An 18,324-nucleotide genomic window follows, 5' to 3' on the forward strand; every position below is an offset into this window, starting at 1 on the left:
AATATCTGATGTTACCTATTATTCGTAGGATCGAATGTTGATCGCATTTTTTTACTTGTTTTCTGTACCTACTGTAAGACGAAAGATCGTGCTGACAGCCTCGAAATTTTCTGCTGCGAAGACTTAGGTAGTACCCGTAAGTTTTTTTCCTTACGGTCGGTCTACTCTTGAACTTTTCATAACATTTTTATTTTTCGATATTTTAATGATATTGTAAATTTGTCTACCAAGTAGGTACTTACCTGTATTAAGTATTATTGTGTAATTAAATGAAAGCCAATTAAAAACCTACCTCAGCGTGAACCTGAATTTTTATTCAAGTAGGTAGGTAGTAGGTACATATTTATATGTCATGTATTAATTTTCTTAAAAACCCAACATTAATAATTAAGTAGCTAGCAAAATAAATTTTATGTGAAATATCCAAGGAAATAAAAAGATATTAAAATTGGTCGAAAACAGTTTATTAGAATAATTTCAGTGCATTACAATACCGGAAAAGAAAAAGCAGCAGTTAATAGTACATTAAAGTCCAGGCCTGAAATAAAGCGATTACTGGCCGAGTAGTATTGGAAGGCGCAGCCGAGGACTTCTGAAGTGATTTTGACACTTTTGATTCCTTTTTAACCGACTTCAAAAAAAGGAGGAGGTTCTCAATTCGTCGGAATCTTTTTTTAAACTAAACGAGGTAGGTAATCGCTATTTCGGCGGAGTACTTTTCTCCCATTTGCGAGGAAACAATAAAAAAACCGGCCAAGTGCGTGGCGGGCCACGCGCAGTGTAGGGTTCCGTAGTCACAATCCTCGAAAATTAGATGTACCTAACTCTGTGAACCATACTTAGCCATGATAGTTCTCCTTTAAAATTGATTATATTATATTCTATTGCTGTGAATTTTTTCACGTTGCTATATACTACCATTTGGCTGATAGAGGGGTAAAACTTTCCAGGTAACCCCTTTTTGAGCACCAAATGACTGTATAATGCGTAAAAAATTACTTCTCTCGCGCTATTTGTGTCCGTGACTTTGACATGACAGTTGACCCATAGAGAGTTAAAATGGCGTGTGAGGCAGTTAAAATTATTAACAACGAGTTAACTTACAAAGCGTAAAGCTTCTTATCAACAAACTTATGAGGTCTAATGAGTTACTATATAATAGAATTTTCTCATTTGCATTTACGGTTTCGTACATAATACTCTGTAGGTACGTAATTTACGGAATTGATTTCTGAGCAACAAGACTAATTTTTAATTGACTACACCTTAAAATAACTTAAACATCGTTCTGCTTTCATCATCATTAGGAATTAAGTACAGAAAAATTTTATACCTATCTAATTTAGGTATGGCACTGGTCTTTTATAGTAAATCTGTTACATAATAATTGTATGGACTATGGTCACAGTTACAAAAATAATTTTATTTCAAAAATATTTCAATACATATTTACCCTACACTATATTTTTAAATATTTTCCATTCGATTACCTATACAAACGGAGTTTTTGCTGCATAATTATTATTCTCCTATAGTGGGAAAGACGACAGCCTTGCCGCGGAAAACCAATATGAATTCCAGGAACATTCTAAATGGCACCTTCTAAATTAGTATGACAGACCTGGAATAACCCAAATTTTTTTTTATAAGACGCATTAGCCATGTTAAATGACTAATATTCCCCTTTCCTCTCCAACTAAGCGTCAAGCTTGTGCTAGGAGTAGGTACGACAATAGTGCAACGGGCGGGGTTTGAACCGTCGACCTTTCGGTTTTCAGTCCACTCCTCTACCCGTTGAGCTATTGAGACTTTTAATTTGATATTTTAGACTTACTTACTTATTTTATTTCTGTTCTATCAGTATTCTGATTCCAGGTTATTCCAGGTCTTCCAGGATTCCAGTTATTCCAGGTCTGCGCTACTAATTTCAGAGCTGCCATACTGATCTTTTTTGCCGCACTTTTCTCCTCTTTCGTTAGCCAGACTTCTACTTTTTGAACTAAACTTTGTAAACAGCATATTGTAGAATGATGAATGAGGTTCTTTTCAAATCAAATTATACCTAGGTACTTATATTGTTCTCACCGACATTTTTTACGTTCTTTTGAGCGCTTCTTTATATGGCAGTTTCTTTCCTATCAAGAGATGCCAGGAGTTGTACTTCGTCATACGCTGGTGGCGGTTCGTCGCAGCCTTCTAGCTCGAAATCCAGGTCACTTTCTGAAAATGATACGCACAAATTGATAAGTAGATATCTTTTAACTTTCTCTCTAATCTCTTTACCTACACTTAGTCAATAAAAAAACTTAGAATTTTGTGTGTAACTAATGGGAATCAAACATAATGTGTTATCGCAAACCCCTTACAAGAGTCGATGGGGTCGGATATCAATAACTAGATATAATATATTTAAAAATCTCGAACCAGCCAATAAAACAAAAAGTTGAACAAATTAAAGAAAGGTGTTACCAGAAAGCGCTCCGGACTGAGGACGAACGACAGGTGCCAGAACATCGCCAGCACTGGCATGTCTGGCTCTTGACCACCCTACTGGAGCTAGCACAGCTGGAGGCACCGGAGCGGGAGCACGCCACACGCCTGCTGATCCGGTTTCTTCAAGATAGGAGGCTTCCCACTCATAGCCTATAGCTTCTGTGGTTGTAATAATACGAATCAACAAAATATACTTAATTGATTTGGAGTCCTGCCAATTTTTAAAGTGAAATATACATAAGTAGTATGTTACTAACCTACAGAAGGTGGTGGTGCTGGTATTGAATGAGTGTTATAAAGACTTGAGCGAGATTCCACTGAGTGATGCACAGCGCCAGATCTATCCAATTCCATATCATCTAGAGCCGCCATGTCGAAACCAGTAACTTGATATTCTGTGAGAGGAACAAGAGGCCTCTGCCGGTCTTTGGTTCTTATCGATTCATTGAGGTTTTGTTTTGCTTCCTTTGGCTTATATACTGTTTTAGTATTATCATTAACTTTGACTTCGTTCGTATGTTCGGGGCTTGTGGCATTGCTTGACTCACCGATGTAAAAGTTAGTAATGGTTTCAGTTACATCTTGGTCTTTCACGTCATCGTTCAATGATTCTTTGTTTCGATTTGTTTTTCGAGAAGATTTGATATTTTTATGATGTTTCTTGCAGGGTTTATTTACAGTTTGTTCATCTGATTTTCCTACAAGGGAATCGTCTTTTTCTGATTTATCAGAGACATCGCTAGCGTTTGAAAACTCATTGTCTGATTTTAGTGGTATATAAAGATCCTTGCTAGAACGCTCCCAGTCCCTTCTATGCAGTACCTCATCTATGACACTTGGGGCTGAGTGGTACCGTGTCTCTTGCTCGTTCGGATCAAAATGTGATTTGCGGCGACCTCTTATTTCCTCATGACTCCTGTGAGCGGATAATGGCTGTTTCGTTTGACCTGAAAGTTAACAATTAATTACATATTACAGTCGTACCTAGATACTTATAAGTTATCACATCCAGTTATTGATAACATCCATCCATGGCGACCTCGCACCGGAAGGCGCAGCGTTGGAAGACCCCCACTAGGTGGACGCACGACATCAGATGAGTCGCAGGGACCCGCTGGATTCAGGCGGCGCAAGACCGTGGCATGTTGAAGTCCCTACAAGAGACCTATTTCCAGCAGTGGACGTCTATCGGTTGATGATTATCCATCAGCTGCTGATATAGCGTGTCGACGACAGCCATCGTCAACGACGTGACTCTAGTGATCGACAAAGTGGCCTTTGTCGACCACAGGCGTCTCGACTCTCGTCTATAGGAACACTTAAGTAATAACAAACCAGAAGTGCTCGGCAGGTGTAGAGATACAGCGCTGCTGCCAAAGCCGCGTCGACCAAACAATTCATTGGAACGATGCCGATGTCGCGAACTCGACTCTGCAAGGAAATCAAAGAAAAACTAAAATCTAGCACGATAGGATACTTTAAATAATAAGAAAGAAGATAGAACTTCCTTCTTCAATAAAAATGGCAGTGATTAGTTAAATAGTACGTCCTATACCAACCTATCTACTAAATACCTACTTAAATGATAAACCAAATATCTCTAATACGGGCTACGGCTTGATATAGATAGATACGGTAGTTAGTAGATATCTACAAACAAACATAACATAAAAAAAAGCAAATATTACTAAATACGCATAACATTTATATCATTTACCATTAGAAATAACAGGCTTGTGAGGATGCATTTCTGAGCTAGAATCTGTAAAGAAAATAAAAGATAGTACTTATACATTTTCTAAAATACGTAGATATAAGTATAGGCATATAAACAATAAATAGATGTAAGTACATATATAATAAGAAATAGTTATTAATTAACAAAATATCGTTCGGAATTTGGCAGCTAACAAATTACTTCGTCGTCGTTCGATCGTTTCGATCGTTGAGCAACATATATCTAAATATATAAAAGGAAAAGGTGTCTGACTGTCTGTCATGCGTTTGTTTGCATGCGAATACTATGTAGCGTAGCTGTACCTATATGTTACTTTAAAAGCTGGAACTACGGTAAATAAGTACTTACGTGTACTAAGATTTACTGACAAGATTTATAAACCCTAGATTTACCAAGTCTTAATGGTAAAAGTCCGAAGTTTTCTGTGATTATTGTTATTTTCGGATTTTTACTAGGATTCATTCTGTAAATCTTAGGTTTTGCCTCTAAGATATACCTACTGAATAATAACTAAACTAGAACCAAATCTGATCACTCCTTTCATACCTAGATATTCCTAGAACATTTTTGTAAAGCGCGAAGAGGAAGCTCGCGAATGAGCTCCTGAATGAAGCGAGGAGGCAGAGAGAAGCCAGGAGTGGACAGAAGGTTAAGATATCATTATCATTACCATCAACCCGTGTCCGTGAACTTAGCAGAGCATCAACTCTACCTTCAGTCGTTTATTTAGTAGGTAGGTACTATTCCATTTTTTGTACAGTAGGTACCTACAAATACACCCAGAATTGGCCATTCTGAGATTTAATGGTTTTGAAAAAAGTTTCGAAAGCTCTGCTATTTTACGTTAAATTCCGCTCTTTGACGTATCGAGCCCGGTATTGTTACTTTTTCATAGCGGTAGTAAGTACCGGATCTATCGTCATCGGGCCAGCAGCACAGCCAGCAGAGCAGCAGCAGCGGCGCGCACACCTCCGCCGCCAGCACGCCGCTCGCGCTGCCCAGCATGCCGATACCTGCCATGCTCCAGCCCACTAACCACAAATTATCTGATCTAAATATCTCCTCAGTGAAAATCACTATCAGTAATTCCGTACTAATCATCGTCATCATCTTCATTTACAGCCGATCAACTCTGATTCCACTGCTGGACGTCCCTATAATTATTATTTTTTTATTATTATTTTTATTGATCAAAAACATACATAGGTTACAAGTACATCTGCATATTTAAAAGTAACAAATACATGCTTATAATAAGATACCAATTTTGTTATAAGGAATGTCCAGCAGTGGAATCCGGCTACTCGTTTGATGTAAGACCCTACAGTGGGGGGGTCTTGCAACGCTTCGCTTTGCGGTGCGAGATCGCCATTCCAACACCTTGGGACCCTAACGTCTGTCTTATCGGTTTTTCGAACTATGTGCCCAGCCCATTGCCATATTTTCAGCATCGCAACCCGATGCAATGTCGGTTGCCCTGGTTCTCCTACCAACCTCCTCATTTCTGATTTGATTAGGTATACGTAGAGAAACTCCAAGCATAGCTCTCTCCATCGCCCGCTGAGCGACTCTAAGCTTTCTTATGAGGCCCATAGTAACGGCAACACACACTGTTCGAAGACATCAAGCACGGAGGAATATACTTACAAATCCATACTAATATGAATATAATATTTTAATATATAAAAAAGGCTGGTTCTAACTGACTGCCCGACTGATCTATCAACGCACAGCCTAAACCGCTACGGTTAGACACTTGAAGTAGGTTTTTAATGGCGTAGAAGGACTTTTAGAAATTCAAATTTTAAAAATTGAGGTCAACTTCGTATGAAAGACTATTCAAGTTATATCTAATGTCTGTGTGTACTATGAAATTGGTATAATTGGGCTTACGGGCAAAAATGAAGAAGTTTGTTTCAGGATTTATGAAAGTTCCACCCTTTCACTGATTTTTAAAAATTCCACTCGATTGAAGCCGGGACCCGCTGGTTAATTAGGTAGGTAGTTAGAAGATTATAAGAAAGTGTGTTTCTGTTATCTTATCAAGGCACAAACGTTTAATTGATTTTGAAGAAATTTGGTATAGACGGAGATAGTTTGCATCCTGGGGAAGAACATGGCTACTGTTTGTCCCGGAAAATTGTAAAAAACTTTTAGAATTAAATATAAAAATGATTATTATAAATTTTTATTAATGACTTAATTAAATATTGTTGACTTACCTGTGATTATTTGAAACTGCTCACAACTAAGTTCGGAAATCGTTATTATTCATAATAATATTAATTACTATTATCCTCTATTTCTTTTGACTATCACATATTTTCAAAGTACAATTGTAAATACTATAGTATTTCTACGAGTTCTAGTATTTGCTACAACTACGGCTGTGTGTGGTGTTAGTGGAACTGGCTGAAGGGTCTTTCTTTTCTCCCAAAGAGAGGACTTTGTAAAGACGGGGGCACAATGAACCATTATCGGCTATGAAATGGCAGATGGTATCTCAATATTAATAACTTTACAGGACGAATAAAAACTTGTTTCCAGCTAAATAGTGATTAAGTAAGTCTGCTAGTGTAGGTGAAGCCTCGCTAGTGTACCTGATTTTTTAAATTTTTGTGTTAAGTTTTAGATAAGTAACTGTGACACTGCTAAAAAAATTGAGATGGAACATGTTGCTAGTTTATAGTATAATAATTATTAACACTACAGCTACACATATGTAATACTTGAGTCTTTTCTTAGAGTTCCGTAGCGATATTATAGTAAAAAAGGAGCCTGTCCGAATTTATCCGTTTGTTCGTCTGTCACACCTGGTTATTGTCATAACTAGGCACTAATCCGATGAACTGAAATTCGACGCAAATGGAGTGGTATTATAAGTTTAACCTGTATATTTGTATGTTTGTGTCATCGTAGCACTCAAACAGATAGACCGATTTATTATTATAGTAGACCGAACGTATAGTATAATCATAAATATGTGATAGATTTAGACCCTATTGTTGAAAAATAAATTATTAAGTCTAATAGCCCAGTGTGCCCCCGTCGGAGTCTGTAGGCGCCGGAGTGTCGGCCTCCATCGATCCCGACTCTCCCGTCCCTTTCTTCCCAAATCGATGTTACATAAGTATTATCTTACATAATTACAGAACAGTTAGTGAACTGTGCCAGACTGCCAGTGGACGACCCTGTCACTCATCGAAGCCAAATAAAGTTTATTAGGCCTACCCACGGGGTAGAATGGGAGTTTAATAAATTTTATCAACGTTTAAGGGTGTCTGGCAGCGGTTCCCATGACACCAATGCATGGCGTGATTTCTAATAGGTACTACTCCGAAGAAAATATACAAAATTAGATAGCATAGTTATTTTGACGTAAGATTTTTTACACCTTTAGCACCGGTTATCTTCCAAAGCTATCATGATCTAAACAAACATCCAAACAAACGATCCTCCCCAGTGTTGGGGACAATGCGCAGATAAACTTTCAGCTTTTATAAAATAAGGAAGTTTTGGCACGCGCTGGCTCTCTCTATATAGCTATATTCAAATTAAGGTACACACATAAATACGTAGTTCAGTATTGCTTAGTCCAAAGCCGAATTAGCAAAATGGAGTTTCAGCTTTGGTCTAGGAATTTGGCAGTTCAACTTCAAGGTTGACCTCAAAACCTGTTTTGGCTTTTAACTAAGCGGTCGAGCACTGCTGAGGATTGCCTAAGCCAATCGCGATGTGCCGGCATATTAGTTTTCTAGACTAAAACATAATATACATGATATAGGTACTTACTTGCATAATATACTTGTAATTTTATTTTTCAAAGTAAATCACATAAGATGGCGCAAGGTAATGACGGTCCGTCGTTAACTTGCAGTGTTCTACATAAAAGTGTTAGGTACGATACCTTGAACGTTGGTACGGAATCCTTCGTGTGCGAGTCCAACTCGCACTTCATTATTTTTAATCTATTGTAGATATATTTACTGTCTACTTACACTCTAATTACTAGGAAGATGATGCCCGCTACTTCGGCTGCGTGGACTGAGTTTTAAAAAAATCCCTCTGGTAACACTTTGATTTGCCGGCATAAAAAGTACCTATCCTGTCTCCATAAGCTATCTTTGTAAGGAACAGATAATGTCCGGCTCACGACTTCACCTACATGGATTTAAGCCTTTTGAGAATCCCGTGGGAACTCTTTAATTTTTTAAGACAAAAAGTAGCCTATGTCCCTTCCCGGGATGCAAGCTACCTCTGTACCAAATTTCGAGGGTCATGAAAAACAAACAGACAGACAGACCAATACATTTTCACATTTGTATTCTTAGTAAGTACTAAAGTAGGTACCTATATGGCTTATGGAATTTTGTATTGTATTGTATGTGTATCATGTATGATTGTAGGTATGTAATAACTAATATGTACATATAGCTCTTTTGTTGCTTCGGGGCATGATTGACCTATTTTCTTTTAGATAAGTAGATAAAAGTTTGATTTAGTATTATATACCAATGCCTGGCTAGGTCCCTTTTCTAGGTACCTATCCTTTTTCCTTTTTCCAGTTTTATAAGCAGGCAACTGCGTGGGGCGCAACTCGGCAACCACGCTTGCGCAGTACAGCCGCGTATTTGTTTAAAACAAGCACTGCTCGTATTTTCTACAATTTCCTTATGAGTATGTCATAAACAAATATCCAGTTTATTTAACAAACTTCTACTTGGAATGGTATGTAAGGCTTTGAAGAAACCTTACAGCTTGTTATGTAGTGTTAAAAATATCGATTGAAGTGAAAGTGAATCGAATAGTTTTGTTTTCGGTAAGTGAACTTACCTCTTTAGATATCGTTGGTTATATTTACTAATTGCATTTACAGAGTAGGTACTTATTAATTAAACTTTTCCTTTAAGCAAGGTAAACTAGATTTCATTATAAAGTCCCTGTAAATTACTAGCTTTAATACATTTTAGCTAAACGTAGTGTAAGCACATAATTTTATTGGCGTCTAAATGTGCTCTATGATTTCTCTGTTAGGTATAATAATTTACAGTGAATCTGTAAGATAAGTAGGTACCTACCTACTACCTACAGACTAAAATATTATAATATTATACCTATTTGTCAGCATTTTGAGAAATAAAATTAAACTAATTAATCTATTTTAAATGTCGTTTAAGTATATTTTCATTTTAGATTCTACTTATTGAAAACCCCAAATATATAGTGACTACAATAATTATACTAAAAACACCAAAATGAATTCTAGGTAGGTACTACCTAGCTACTAAGTACATTGCCTAATGAACTATTTCGGCAAAATATTTTGAATTACTTATACAGTATAGGTACCTGCCTAATATAAATAATCACATCGACATTTTTCTACGCTTCTCAGAGCTTTTGAGGATGGCCAATTATTTATTCAGGGGGCTTTGTTCGGTCGCAACTGCATTGCAGACTCTATATTGCTTACCTTCAATTTCAGACTAACAACACGGGTGTTTTAAGTACTATCAACTAAAATCTACTTAATCAGTGACCCGGACCTCCGCGGTATAATTTGTAGATGGTAAAAATGTTTGAATCGATAGCAACAGTTTTCTTTATATACAATTAAAAAAGTTAAAAAGATCTCTGGCCACTTACACATAAGAGTTAGCACGATGATATGCTTACCTACTTACATAAATAGTAAATACATTAAGAAAGAAAGAAAACTTTTTTAAAAATCGTAAATCATAAAAACAAAGTAAGTACTACAAATATGTAAGTAATAACTTAGGTTCATTTTGACTACTGAAGTTTTAGTTTGTTGGTCTTAGATGGTTGGCTGAGATTGGCCTCAACAATTTTCAATGAAAGAAAGCCTGAAATATTATGCGTTACTGGTATATTAGGATTTAGTAGCTGCATATCAAAGAGTTGGGCTTAGATGAATTATTCTAAAAAAAATACTCAATTAAACCAACGCAGTTCTCGATGAGCTCTCGAGGTGATAATATTATACCTACTTAGGTACCTAATTCTTACCTTATTAAGTCTTTAAAAAAATTACGTTAATTAGATAAACTATTTTAAAATCTCCTCAATTCCTAATTTTCTAATCTGCTCAAATCTAATCTAGACATTGCTATTAAGTAATAAATAATAACAAAACCTAATTGATTTGGCATAAATAGCCATTAAGCGTGAACGATAGGACCGGCATGCCTACTGGCCGAATTTCATGAATAATAATTAACTACCCACCTGAACCTATAGCGTAGATTAGATTGCATTTATTTCATACTATTTTGGTGCTAATTGTGCAGGAAATAGAGTTTACAATAGGAATGGAAAAAATAGGTATTCATTGGGGCCAATTCTCTTGTACACAATCTCTAAACTAAACTAAATTAACAGGTCTAAATCTATTGCTATCCCTTTCATAATGTTGCTTGCGGAAAAGGATAGCACTAGATTTAGACCTGTTAATTTAGATTAGTTTAGAGATTGTGTACAAGAGAATCGGCCCCATTGCTTGAGTTGCACTTTGTAATTAGGTAAGCTGTCCTAGAATGCAGTCTATAAATGTAGTGACCCGAGCATTCGGTAAACTAGGTATTCTAAGTATATATATACGAATTAGTACTTAGTAGTGCCTATCTCACTAAACGGAATATTATGATGTGCAGATAGAGCGAATTGCAAGCGCGCTAACTTTGATGGATGGGTTTCATTAACCTATACCTACCTAGTCTCTCTTCCCGACTTCCGCCTCCTAATAGGACGTCGAGGGCTCGATTCCGGGCACGCACGACTAACTTCGGAGTTATGTGCGTTTTTAAGTAGATAATTAAAATATCACGTCTTGCTTTAACGATGAAGGAAAACATGGTGAGGAAACCTGCATGCCTGAGAGATCTCCATAATGTTCTCAGAGGTGTCTCAAGCCTGCCAATCCACACATGGCCAGTGTGCCTATGGCCAAAAACGCTTCACACACCGTGCTCTGTAGTGAGACGGCGATGCGATGGGATGATCATGATGAAGATGATGATAAATTCTCTTTGAAGTTTCTATAAGCTTCTTAATTCACCTAGGTACTCGGTTTTTAAGGCACAGGCACAGTAGGTTAATCCTACCGATACAGATGTGCCTGTTACGACTCACGACGGCTTATCAAATAGGTAGCTAAAAGTTAAAACTGATCACCAACTAGGCACCTAAAAGTATGCTCTTTGCATCACCTACGACTGTCCCAATAGTGAAAGTTCCATTTTAGTAGGTATCTTAATCTAAGTACTCGGACATGTTCCAACGGTGACGGCCATTGGAGCAGTTGCAGATGCGAAAAGCAGCAAGTTGTTCTAGAGCGAACACAGTGGCTATGCGATGGTATAGAAGGAATGTAGCTAATTCCTTGCCTCGTTGGTTTTAGTAGGTAGCATCGCCTGTGTAAGTCGCTTGTGTATTCTAAAAGTTGCAAATAGGTCTGCTTTGCGCGCAATGATGGATCGGCGCGGCGACAATCTCACGCTGACACTTCTAGGTTGGGGTTGACATAGCCAATAGATAAAGTGCTTAAAAATAAAGGTAAAAAACACTTCTAGATACGTATTTATTTGATTTCTGTGGTTGCAGAGGATGCAGCCAACATTGCCGGCGATCTGGTCGGAGATCGAGCGGTACCGGCGCCGGCGCGGCCGCGTCACGCTCGCCGAGCTCAGCGAGATCACAGCGCGTGCGCATCAGTTGCACCTACAGGTCACTATAATCATCAACATCACACCAGCCTATAGGAGCCTATTGTTGGACATAGGGTTTCCTTAATGAGCGCAAACACCTGCTGTTCAATTACTCAGAAGTTGTACAAATCAGAGTTGACTTTTTTGTTGTTTCGGATTGAATATGACCTCGTCTTTGCCAGCGAAGACGCTGTAATAAGGTTGAGTTGTGTAGCCCTACGAGGTAGGGAGCACTGTCGATTATGATTAATTCGTCGCTCGGGATCGTTAAGGACATGCTTAAGGCCGTCTTTTATTGTGGGGGTGAGAGATGACTGATATCCGTACTGTACGTATAGTACGCGACATGTCGAGGCACGTCTACAATACATAGCTCCCGCGCTTGTCCGGATAGCGCAAGTGATGTGTGCCGGCACTGCCGGCGTATGCGAGGCGTCCCCATCTCGACCTGTCGCGACTCGCGTACTATCACGTCTTACTACAATCGTCCTCCAGAGTCCTTCCTTACCAATTCTCAGTGCAGGTGTGCGGGGCGTTCCCTTTCCGATTGCCATTTCAACCTGTCGCGTACTATACCTACCCTTTCAGAATAATTATGTACATACTAGCTAATGCTCGCGACTTTGTACGCGTGGATGTCGATTTTTAATAATCCCATGGGAACTCTTTGATTATTCAGGATAAAAAGTAGCCTATGTCCTTCCCTGGGATGCAAGCTATCTCTATACCGAATTTTGTCAAAATCGTTTGAACGGTTGGGCCGTGAAAGGCTAGCAGACAGACAGACACACTTTCGCATTTATAATATTAGTATGGATAATGTTGTTTGCAGGAGTTGCGTCGTTTGCGAGAACTTCACGCCAGACTAGACTGGCCGCGAGTGCACCGCCCGGAGATCCTGCTCTACACGCCCAATCAGCTTAGACAACTTATCAGGTACTCTAATAGCTTTTCCACCCGGCTTCGCTCGGGTAGATGTAAAAACAGCTGCCTTGGATAAATTTTATCAAAACCGATTTACCTAATACTTGCAGAGTTTATCAATTAAGTAGGTAGGTATAGCTACAAACAAACAAATCTTTACTCTTTAAATTTAATATATAAATTAAGTAGTATGTAGGTACTGATTGGCTATATATTTTTAAACTAGCTTCTGCTCGCGACTTCGTCCGCGTGAACTTCAGAAACTTCAAACCCTATTTCACCCCTTTAGGGGTTGAAATTTCAAAAATCCTTTCTTAGCGGATGCCTACGTCATAATATGCCAAATTTCAGCCCGATCTGTCCAGTAGTTTGAGCTGTGCGGTGATAGATCAGTCAGTCAGTCAGTCAGGCAGTCACCTTTTCCTTTTATATATTTAGATTAACCTATTCATTCGTACTAGGTATACCTATATCTAGCGAGTGTCAGTGAACAGGACCTATTCCGTGTCTCATGTAGCTACCTATATTGTGCTCCATAGATAACGGTAACTTCCCTGTTAAGTGACCAGTGACCACGACTACCTACCTAAGTAAAGTTATTTTGATTGTGCACTTCGAAATGTGATCAACAACGTGAGCGCCTTTGAAATGATATTATTAAAATGCCTCCATTTCAGATTGGGCAATGTAGCAGATGATACGGCTTCGGGTGCGCAGCCCACGTCGTCCACCGTCTGGAGACCCGGCCCACTCGGTGCGCCCTGGCATTTACCGGATAACGATTTATCGGTAATTGGAAACGTACCTTTTTAGGGTTCCGTACCCGAAGGATGCGAACGGGACCCTATTACTAAGACTCTGCTGTCCGTCCGTCCGTTCGTCCGTCTGTGTGGCTGTATCTCTTGAACCATAATAGGTAGAGACCTGAAATTTTCATAAAATGTGTATTTCTATTGCCGCTATAACAACAAAATACAATAAAAATTTCAAAATTGCTACCATGAAAATTAAAATACCTTCCTGTGCTAGTCCGACCAGCACTTGACAGATTTTTGGTTGATATCTTTGATTGAAATTTGGCATTCTGCGTACCTACCGTTTTAACGCATTTTGCGTTTTCGGTGTTGTGCGTTGCTAAGTATTAGAACAAGATTTCGATAAAAAGAGAAAAATCCTAATACTTAGGAAGTAAGTACCTAGATAAACTTCATTCTGTGTCCATTTTTAACGGTTTATACTTACCAACTTACTTTATGTAAGTACCTACTGAGAACTTAACTGAGAGACATACTTATATGTATTAAGTAAGTATATCCACTAACGTAGTAGGTACTTAAAGACAACATGCTTTGGTCAGCGTAGGAGAATATCTTTTTGGTCTCGATAACACGTACCTATGCAGTTGAAACAAAAATATTACATCTTTATTCCATAGATTCCTATAGATTTCCTAAGACACTCAACAACATTTACGAAACAAGTACCACGACAGGTTGAGATGGCAATCGGAATATGAAGCGGGGGACCCGGGGGTCACCCGCACTCAGCCGCAGCGGGTTATCGCGGGGACTGTGCGGGTGCCAAAAATGATTCTAGATCAACGGGAAATACCGTATAGGTTTCTTGACAGACAGACAACGAACTAAGTAATCGTAAATATAAGCGTTTCTTTTTACCCGACTGCGGCGAAGCCCTAAGGAGTTTGCAAAGCAACAGTGCAATGCTTGCAAAGCTTGTTTTTTGCTTTTCAGTTACCAGTCGGTAATTTCTTCTTGCAATTGTTTCAGACCGAGACGGGAAAGACAAGCACTACGGCAGCGGACGGGGAGTGGTCAGTGTGGAAGTCTGCACGAGGTTGGGGCGCGGGTGCTCTGCTGCTAATCGCGGCTCTGCTGCTGGTGCGCGCAACGGATCGCTGCTTTACGCGGAATTACGCAAGATGTATGTACTTATCTACTTAATTCAGTAGCCGGCCGGAAATATTGGACATCGACTATTAGGAAGAGGTTTCGGCTTCGTAGAACGTTGTCCCTGTCACTCATACCTATCAACGTGAAGTACCTAAGTATGTGAAGTTTTGTCGGTTTCAACGACAGAGAGAACGCTCTACGAAACTGCTATAAAGGTCGATGTAGGTACAATATTTTCTGCCGGTTACTGTAATTATTCCAAGTGAGCTGTTAAATATAGCCCACGGGCCACGACTGCTGCGCATGGCACCTTTATATGTAGTCTTAAAACCCCCATCAAAATCGGTCCAATAAAAATTCAACATGATTTTCATTGGATTTCACTAAGCGCAGCAGCTTTCAGAGACATTTTTAGCTTTTTAAGGTTCCTTACCTGAAGGTGCCAATTATGAAGTACTATAATTATAAGCATCCGTCTGCCCGTCAGTCTGTCCGTTGGGATCTTTCTGCCAGCGGGCTGTATCTGGTGAACCGTAATAGGTAGAGAGTTGAAATTGTCACCGAATGTGTATTGTATAGGTATTACCGCTATGACAACAAATGCTTAGCTAGTAATTTTTTCAAATTAACCGTCCTGACAATTTTAAAAAAAACGATGGTATGGAACCCTTCGTGTGTGGGTCGAGAACATTTACATTACAGATACTGTTAATGTTTCTGTTAATTTCAGCACGTCGAAGACGTTCTGAAGAATGGCCGACACCTAACGTGCTCGCTACTAGTCGTAAGCATACCTATTAATTATATATTTATTCCTAAACTTACTAATCACATAGTGCATCTTCATTAGTTATACGCTCATTTCAGATCGTCTCCCAATCAACGGCGATCTGGAAACATCGCAAAACGAATTCGACGCCTACCCCTCCGAATCTAGTGATTCAAGTAACGATCTCATCTTCAATGCCGATCTGCCTCCACCATACTCAGAATGCGCCAGCGATGCCAACAAACATAACAATCGAGAAGAACCTCCTCCCCCTTACTCCGAATGTTACGTTGCTTTTTCAAATCCAAAAAACGGAACTCCATCCGTACGCTTTTACAACAGTCAACGACAAAATATATTCGTCGAGGACATGTCAACGTCGACCCGATGCATCAATGTCCAAACGTCCACTGAAGAACTTACTGAAATCGCACATTCGAGCAATGGGTTTAATCATATCGATACTGGACGAATTCTGCACAACCCGATTGGCGATCGTATACACAGAATACCTTACTTTGAAAATGCTACTGAGAGAGATGATGAATCCGAAGATTGTAATGGTCGTTGCATTATGGATTCTCTTGAATGCATTAATGTTGGTCCCGCTCCGTTAGCCACAGAGGAGTTATCCATAGATACTCAAGATGATGTGACGATAGAAATCGATAATTACAACCAAGAGGCGGTAAGTTGCTAAAAAACATTAATTGCTACGATCGAGACTGTTTAAGAGTTGTCTTGAAGATTTCGGTAGGCAGGTTAGGCAGGTAAATAATTGCCTACGTAAAGAGAGCTAATACCATCATTAAAAGATAACGATTTAAAAAATACTTTATTGTATGAATGGGGAATCCTAACTCCTGCTGCAGCAGATTTGCAATTTGCATGTGCATTTGAAAATAGAAACGAAAAAGACAGCAATAGGTACTTAGTTAATGTGCTTAATGTGCTAAAACTGTGAATAATATAGGTATAGGTAATTAATTAGGTATACTTAATCAAGTAATTATTGCGCTGTGGATATTATGTAGGTACCTAAACGCTTATAAATTTTTAAGATTGATTCTTATGATGATTGTATCAATATACCTATATTTTACCTAATTCAGTATATTTACCTACGTGTTTTTAAGAGATACTCAAGTAGATAAGCGTATGATAATATCTTACCTATAAATTATTTTACATTACTTTACTTTAAAGTTTTAGATAATAATTCAATTAAAATTCTAACGTAATGTAAATATGAAATTCGATGTAGGTACCTATGGGTTATGGGATGGTTAATACTTGGGTACTTATTGAACCGAGTAGGTGCAACCTCTTTTAAAATGACCTACTTTTACCATTAACGACTGAACAGCGGAAAAATTGTAAAAAATATTGTTGAATTAAACAAAAAAGTACGTAGACTAGGTATAACCGCAAGGCTCCATTCACATTCACTGCGGTATTTTTTAGCGCGGGAAAAGCCTATTATTTGCGTATTAAGTTAAACTTTTAGAAATACGATAATATGATTTGGTGCCAATGTGAATACCTAGCGCAAGTGTAAGCCGCACTACCAAACACCGCGGAGGAAATTGTTTGAAGCCCACGTTCGCGCGTATTTTTTTCGCGAGACTCCATACAATTTCCAAATGTCACAAAATGCGGGCCTAGAGCGTTTGTGCACTCAACCGTATTCGGTTCGTATCCGTGATTCTTCGAAGTGGCCGTCATACAATTACGTCGATTGGTATTTTTTTGACGGATTCGTCAAATCATGGATAAGTGCACAAACGCCCTTACCCTACTGACTACTGGGGTATTAATTTCTAGATAACTTATCGACCTCGGGATAATATTATTAATTGCGTTAGGTAAGTAGTATTACAGATCATTGAACGAAAGTTGTTCTACTTATTCCGATACTTAATACCACCATGTTCCCGGGATCGTGGGTTTCGTAAAAATAAATTAATATATTTGGTATATTAAATATAGATAACCAGTTATCTTTGCTTCAACTTTAGGTTAGTATATATTTATATAATCTACCAATTATACCTAGATACTCCGATCACACAAAAATTTTTAGATGCTCGATTAAAATATACCTACGACCCTTTATTAGGTAAGTATAATGTAAAGAGGTTGTGTAGAAAAAAGAAATAATTTTTACCTATATTACTTAAATCTAATTTTGTAGACTTTCAAGTTAAAAATTACCTATTTAATACACGTAGATTAGTAGAAAAGGTGTACAATTACCCAATGCGTGAAATTGAAAACCCTTAAAAATAAAAATAAATACTTTTACAATTTTTTGATCTCTTATTTACTACAGTGCCTCCTGTTGCTATTGCTGGCTGCAATACCTGAAGTTATTATAAATTATAATATTAGCTGGTATCATGGGTATATCCTATAATAAATTGTACATAGCTCGAGTTAGCTCGAGTGCTCCAGTCGTTCACTTCACCCTCTCGTATCTTTGGAAAGATTCACGAAAGATGACAGCTTGCTGTGGCATAAACTGCAATACCTTAGATATAGCGAGGTGGTTACAGAATGCAGCCTGAGGGTTATTACCTCCAGAGTCCGGGACAAGTCCAATGGGCCGCGTCGCGTAGGGAGGCACCGATGTGTGGATGTGTTCGTAAGATGAGCCTTTCAATGTGGGTTTGGGATAGTCACCGAACGGTTTATAAGTAGTAGGTACCTAGGTAAAAATAGCGCGATGTCTTTAAAAAAAAAGTCTTTTATGTCGATAAAACC

General features: G+C 38.5%; 2 protein-coding genes across 2 annotated transcripts; one reads left to right on the forward strand and one right to left on the reverse strand.

Moving 5' to 3' along the window:
* Window positions 1–1,824: 1,824 nt before the first annotated feature.
* On the reverse strand, window positions 1,825–6,600 carry LOC117983998 (uncharacterized). The gene is made up of 7 exons (XM_034970646.2): window positions 6,454–6,600; window positions 5,140–5,262; window positions 4,211–4,255; window positions 3,829–3,924; window positions 2,751–3,440; window positions 2,470–2,652; window positions 1,825–2,220 (listed from the first exon to the last, which is right to left on the reverse strand). Exons 2-7 carry the CDS (start codon window positions 5,249–5,251, stop codon window positions 2,117–2,119), a joined length of 1,230 nt encoding a protein of 409 aa, XP_034826537.1. The 5' UTR covers window positions 5,252–5,262; window positions 6,454–6,600; the 3' UTR covers window positions 1,825–2,116.
* Window positions 6,601–8,867: 2,267 nt separating this feature from the next.
* On the forward strand, window positions 8,868–17,870 carry LOC117983775 (uncharacterized). The gene is made up of 7 exons (XM_069499494.1): window positions 8,868–9,050; window positions 11,855–11,977; window positions 12,791–12,894; window positions 13,560–13,671; window positions 14,670–14,823; window positions 15,523–15,576; window positions 15,660–17,870. The coding sequence occupies exons 2-7, from the start codon at window positions 11,858–11,860 to the stop codon at window positions 16,259–16,261; spliced, it is 1,146 nt and encodes a 381-aa protein (XP_069355595.1). The 5' UTR covers window positions 8,868–9,050; window positions 11,855–11,857; the 3' UTR covers window positions 16,262–17,870.
* Window positions 17,871–18,324: the final 454 nt, after the last annotated feature.

Source organism: Maniola hyperantus, chromosome 7, assembly GCF_902806685.2.
Source record: "Maniola hyperantus chromosome 7, iAphHyp1.2, whole genome shotgun sequence".
Classification (NCBI taxonomy): domain Eukaryota; kingdom Metazoa; phylum Arthropoda; class Insecta; order Lepidoptera; family Nymphalidae; genus Maniola; species Maniola hyperantus.

Coding starts and splice junctions, on each gene's coding strand:
- LOC117983775 (XM_069499494.1), top strand. CDS start 11,858: ATGCAGCCAACATTGCCGGCGATCTGGTCGGAGATCGAGCGGTACCGG. Junction 14,824..15,522: donor TACGCGGAATTACGCAAGAT/GTATGTACTTAT, acceptor TGTTAATTTCAG/CACGTCGAAGACGTTCTGAA. Junction 15,577..15,659: donor TAACGTGCTCGCTACTAGTC/GTAAGCATACCT, acceptor CGCTCATTTCAG/ATCGTCTCCCAATCAACGGC.
- LOC117983998 (XM_034970646.2), bottom strand. CDS start 5,251: ATGGCAGGTATCGGCATGCTGGGCAGCGCGAGCGGCGTGCTGGCGGCG. Junction 3,925..4,210: donor CAAGCCTGTTATTTCTAATG/GTAAATGATATA, acceptor ATTTCCTTGCAG/AGTCGAGTTCGCGACATCGG. Junction 3,441..3,828: donor ACACCTGCCGAGCACTTCTG/GTTTGTTATTAC, acceptor GTTAACTTTCAG/GTCAAACGAAACAGCCATTA.